Genomic DNA, 6,277 nt, shown 5'->3' on the forward strand with positions numbered 1-6,277 from the left:
AATTTTATTTTGTATGTTATTCGCTCTGAGGATGCGCATTGTCATGGTGCGCGAAACGTCAGTGAAGCAATAAACCATCTTGTTTGTTGTTAATTTTACTTTCAATTTCATCAGATGAACGTAGCAACTAGTGCTAGAAACGTCAATTAGCCAATTGTAATTATATTGATTGATTAATTATCACTGGTCTACACGATTTTTGCTCTGTGAACTTTGAAAACTGATTTAGAGTAATTTTGGGGTGCTAAATCCGAATATAATAATAATAAATATTTGATGTTGTAAGCACCGAGGTGCTTTTTCATCATTCTGATATACATAACGCATTTGCTGTTATGTATATCAGAATGAGAGAAAGAGAGAGCTTCAAAGAGAGCTTCAAGAGAGAAAGATTTTCCCTGCACTCATTACTGATAGGCAAAGCTGGAAGTCTTCTATATTTGCCATCAATAGTGATACCCTGTACGCGGTAAGCACCAGTACCCTGAACTTTAGATCCATCTGTGTGGTATGTAATTACAGAATCGCTACTTTCCATGATTTCTTCCACAAGGCATTGCAATGACAAGGCATGGATAGCTCCTTCAGCTCGTATAATACTTCTTTTGTCTGGAGCAGTATCCAAGTCAATTAGATCAGGATTTTGATGATGATACTTCCAATTTTTGCGTCCAAACATATGTCGCCTAGGGTGGCCAAAAAAAATGGAAATTTTTTATTTTTGTTTGCACACCCTCTCATTTGAGGAGGATTCATAAAAAAATGACACTGTGAAAATTTGAAGTGAATCCGACAAGAGGAAGTGCTCTCCCACCGACCTCTAAATTTGCTTTCTTTGGCATAATTCATCAAAATTCCTTGAATATGTGACGTAATTCTTTTTTGACTTATCTACATTGCAGTTGCAGCATTTTTGTGTTAACCATTGTTTTACTCTGAATTTATGATATAATAAGTGTTTCCACATGCAGAAAAACATAAATAATGCACAAAATAGATCACATTAACAAGCGTTTGGTATGAAATTAAATGCACTGAACTTTAGCGAAAACCGTATAAAAGTACGTTCACCAGTCACGATCGCAACGCTTCAGGTGACAACACATTGCCCAGAAAAAGCAAAAGAAATGTTTGTAAAGAGTCAAGCCATTGATTTTATTTAATGGAGCTGTTGGCATGTTGGCTTTTACTTGCACTTGTTGGAAGCAGCTTTCTGTGGTGCTCGATCACCTGATAGAGGAGCTGGCGCTGTTGTTCATTTTCCGTAAGGACTTCATTGAAGTCAGTAGCTAATTTGACTGCCCAGTGCCCGCTCTGCACAATCATTGACGACTTTGAGATCATGGCATGCAAGAAATAGCAGCCTTCGATTAAATGCCTGCTGCATGACAGTGATAGCTCCAGTGTGGATTCCCGTATTGCTTGATGTCGTGTCAAAACAAAGTGCAGCTAAGTGCTCTGCTACAACTCGTGTATGAATTCCACTACTTTTTAGCCCATTGGTGATCCCGTTCCAATAGGCAGCTTCGGAATGCCAAGCGGTATCTCAACATGCATACCAGAAACTACAATGGCCAAAGATTCGGACTTTGTGCCATTGGCATTAGTCAAATGTTTACCATGAAAATGAACAAGTGGAACTGTAGCTGTTAGTTTAAATTTTTGCAGCACTGCAGCTGCCAGGCTTTCACATGAGGTGTTTCGAGCATTCATGACAGAGGAATGTGACATTGTCAATTCATTTATATATATCAATTCCAGCTGCAGCAAGAGCAGGAGTGACGATCATCATTGCTTGACGACTTGATGTTATAGTTCTGTTCAGTGCTGCATTAAACAGTGGATTATCGATAATGCAGCGTTTTGGTAATGGCTGCTCCTACTGGGTTTTCTTTTGTTTTGGTGTTATTTGGATTTACGGTGCAAACAGTGGGTCACTGGAAGAATCTTCATCATCTGCTAATCATTTTCAGATGAGAAAGCAGCAGCACTTGATGGTACTGGATCAATGCGATTTCTGTTGCGTCTCTGTTCATCATCTTTGCGCTTTCTATACTTTGCAGCTGCTTTGCGATGCATTGGGTCCTCTGTTGTCATCAGTATCTGTCATGCACCACCTTGGTCTATCAGAAACTGGCAGTCTTTTGGTATTGTTATGCGGCATTCCCAGTTAGCATGTGCAATATCAAATAATGCACTTAAGCTCTGGGTGAAGTCAGCTTCTGAGGTCAGCTGGGAAGCTGAATTTCGCCTCCCATTGTGCTTTGATTCTCCTATATGCTCTTGATGGATGCGTTTTAGTTTGGTAACAACGTGAGTCTTTGCAGTGGTAGCGATATTAGCTTTCACTCACAAGAACTGTACTGCAAGCAAGTGGCAGTGTAACCTTATTGATCTTCATCTCGTAGAACCACGCCCCATACAGGCAGCTGACATAGCCCCTCAAGGGAGTCAACACTAGAGAGTGGGTGTCCATTTGTTGACTCTCTTGAGGGCCATGCCAGCTGCCTGTATGGGGTGTGGTTCTTCGCCGTCTACTACGAGATGAAGGTCAATAAGATTACACTGCCACTTGCATGCAGTACAGTTGTAGATGAAGTAATATTAACTACTACCATCTATGCCACTTTTTGGTTTGCAGCACCATCAATATCTGCCCCTACAAATGACCTAGCAATGTTACAGCTCACAGAGGATTATAAAGAGGTTGACAATGCAATTTCTCAAGTGGCAGAAAAAAGTTGAGGTTGCGCTTGTGGTACATCAGTGAGGATCTTGCTGCACTGCCTTTATTCAGTGATAATAACACAGATGATGAAAAGAAGGCAATCGTTAATGCTCTTAAGAAAGACCCATTTCCCGAAGATGTTCGTCGTGTTGCCCCAAACAAAATTGTCAAGTTTTAACGTCTCTCTTTGGCACAGTTTGTAACACAGCGTTCACTTAACCTTTTCGAGTCACTGCTTCTGTTGACACATGGCGTGATCGTGATGATTATAAAGAAGCATGCAAAGTTTGGCGTCATCTCAAAGCCGTCAATGATTGTGCAGAGCGGGCAGTCAAATTAGCTACTGACTTCAATGAAGTCCATAAAAAAAATGAACAACAGCGCCAGCTCCTCTAGCAAGTGGTCAAGCACCACAGAAAGCTGCTTCCAACAAGTGCAATAAAGTCAACCAATGGCTTGACTCTTTACAAACATTTCTTTTGCAATTTCTGGGCAATGTGTTGTCACCTGAAGCGTTGCGATCGTGACTGGTGAACGTACTTTTATGCGGTTTTAGCTAAAGTTTAGTGCATTTTATTTCATACCAAACGCTTGTTAATGTGATCTATTTTGTGTATTATTTCTGTTTTTCTGCATGTGGAAACACTTATTATATCATAAATTCAGAGTAAAACAATGGTTTACACAAAAATGCTGCAACTGCAATGTAGATAAGTCAAAAAAGAATTACGTCACATATTCAAGGAATTTTGACGAATTATGCCAAAGAAAGCAAACTTTGAGGTCGGTGGGAGAGCACTTCTTCTTGTCGGATTCACTTCAAATTTTCACAGTGTCATTTTTTTAAGAATCCTCCTCAAATGAGAGGGTGTGCAAACAAAAATAAAAAATTTCCATTTTTTTTGGCCACCCTAATGTCGCCCAGTTTCAATGACAGCTGCAACAGCTTGTGACTTTGATACTTACTTATCAGTATATCTACTGTTTGATAAAATTCAGGTTTGATGTTGCGAGAGCTAGTTCTAACATGTTGAAATTGAGGTGGAAGTTCATCATCAGCATCTTCAATCATTTCCTCAAATGGTCTTTTCTTCCCCCTTGACAGTTCACTTGTGGAAGGATCAAAACAGACAGACTCTTCTTCTTCTGAAGATGTGTCATTAGATAGCTCTACATCAGTAGCAGATTCGAGTTGGAGATTTAGTCTTTCAGTTTCTTTTTGTTCCATCAAATCCAGTGCTTTTTCCTGCTTTCTTTTCCTTTCCATGGTTTTTTTTCATTGCCTGTCAATTGCATCCAAGCAAACCTGCTTTCTTGTTGATCTCATATCTTCTAGAAAACTCCATTCCATTTCTCCCATTTTTATTTGGTACATCTTCTCCAGAGATGATCTTCTTTCTTTACTTTCACAGAAAATATCTAATAATTTTTCAGTAGATGCATTGTATTCATCAAAATAGTCCTTTTTTTCCAGCTTTTGATAAAACTTTGTTCTTGATTTTTTCAGATTATTCTTAAATTCCCTATAAATAGCCAGTACTTTAATTTTCACTTGTTTTACACTCATGGTGTATATATTGCAGTACATCCAAGTATCAGTTAAATTGCATGCCACCATGTAAGCAGCATCTTCAACTGTTCGACCTTCACATCCTGCACGGTCCGCTCGAAGTAAATAAAGCATCACCTCGATCACATTTCTTTTTGATGGTAAAATTCCTCTGGGTAACTGGTCTATTTCAGTGTACCTGATACCTCCAATTTCGCGAATAGTCTTGGATCTTGTCACAGAAAATCCAGAAACAGTGGCAACAAAGCTCATAATGTTTTAGTTTTAAGCACTGTACAAACTAAGACTGAAAATTATTATATAGTAGCAGTTAATATTTGACCATAAAGCAGTAGGCTAGCCGACAATGCTAGGCTATATTCTATGGATATATAATTGAAGTTCAGTTAACTACACTGTATTATATATAACCAAAAAGCATATCATGTAAATTATCTATAGTGTATATGTCTAATTACTAAAAATAACAAGTCTTAAGTTTTCATAAATAGCTAAATGTAGTTATACTATGTTGTTAGAGTGTATATCAAGGTTAATGCAGAGAAAATGTATAAAAAAAAGTAACTTTTATGCTAAAATGACACTATTTTTGTTAAAACTATATCATGAAGAAGTTTAGTTATGTCCAAAGTTTAATTATGCACAAGCAATCCAATTTTGGCATCATTTGGTACCAATGTGAAGTGTTTGTGACAAGTAGTTCAAGAAATATCTTGAAAAATCTGAATTTTTTTAGGCGCGCCCCCCTAAATTTTTCACTTTGCACTTGGGGGGGGGGGGGTAACTTTAATATTTTCACATAAAACTTTTTTAGTGTGTTATCTGATGACTTGTAGCATACTTTTCAGATGTACTCACACAAAAACTAATTTTAAGCACCCCCCTATTTTAGGGTGCAGTACCATAGGCTACATTGTGTTTTAATTAATCATACTTTTTTCTTTCGCAGCAACCAATAAACATCTAGCCTATCTATCACTTTTGTCCATTTGTAAACATTACCCAAAAGCGATCATATGCAACTGAGCTTATGTAAACAAACGTAATATTGACAAACATGTCCTCACTACGAATCGTAATAATGCGATAGCAAACACTGAATGAAGCAGCTGACTCCAAGACTAATATAGTCTCTTGCTGCTTCCTGTCTGTTGTTGGATATATTTGTACCTTATACTATTTTCGCAACAGACGAAAATACGAAATAAAAGGTTTCTCTCTCTCACTTGCCAAGAACAGACTTACGCAAAATCAATGCAATGCTCAAACAAACAAAATAAAGATGCAGTTGAATCTGAACAAGAGGGATAAATGAGTCACGGTTGATTGCATTTATAGAAGTTTGGGTCAGGGTCTTTTTAGTTACGGTACATTTTTTAATTCTTTGTCCGAGCGCAAAAGAAACAATGCTGTTAAAATAAAATACAGGCAAAAAACAACAACAAAAAAGAAGATGTAGACCCAAAGTTAATGTGCAGAAAAAATAACTCAGCAAGGCGATCAAATATTACTCGTCTCGTTAGCTCGGTAGACTTCGCAGGGAAAACAACGTACGTAGTCTGGTCCTACAAGCTATGTCAAGGGATGACCACCTCCTCAACCAGATTGTTCTAAACTCGCACTCCCAAAAGCCCCAGCGCTTAAAATCTCGACGCCCGTTCTCCCGACATGCTGCAGCTATGTGCAAATCGAGCTTCCACATTTCCGAAGTTTGGAACTGTGAATGGAGAGAAGTTGCGAGACCAACCCAATTCACAGTCCTTCCCAATACCAACACCCCACCTGAGCAGAACTACCCCGGAAGGAATGGGTGAAGCTCAATCGCCTGCGGACTGGAGCGGGCCGTTTTAGCAGCAACATGTTCCAGTGGGGCCTCGCCGATTCACCATCTTGTGCGTGTGGCTCAGATTTTCAAACTTAGGGACGGTAGGCTACACCACATTATCTATCAATGTCCTGTAGCCTATATACCGACCACA

At 38.8% G+C, this 6,277-nt stretch overlaps 1 protein-coding gene across 1 annotated transcript; it reads right to left on the reverse strand.

The window, feature by feature from the left end:
- Positions 1-4,004: 4,004 nt before the first annotated feature.
- Positions 4,005-4,550, reverse strand: LOC145787883 (uncharacterized). The gene has a single exon (XM_082599723.1). The coding sequence runs from the start codon at positions 4,548-4,550 to the stop codon at positions 4,005-4,007; it is 546 nt and encodes a 181-aa protein (XP_082455849.1).
- Positions 4,551-6,277: the final 1,727 nt, after the last annotated feature.

Source organism: Aplidium turbinatum, chromosome 18, assembly GCF_918807975.1.
Source record: "Aplidium turbinatum chromosome 18, kaAplTurb1.1, whole genome shotgun sequence".
In the NCBI taxonomy this organism is placed as follows: Eukaryota; Metazoa; Chordata; class Ascidiacea; order Aplousobranchia; family Polyclinidae; genus Aplidium; species Aplidium turbinatum.

Excerpts from the sequence above, each read along its gene's own strand:
- LOC145787883 (XM_082599723.1), bottom strand. The coding sequence starts at position 4,550 with ATGAGCTTTGTTGCCACTGTTTCTGGATTTTCTGTGACAAGATCCAAG.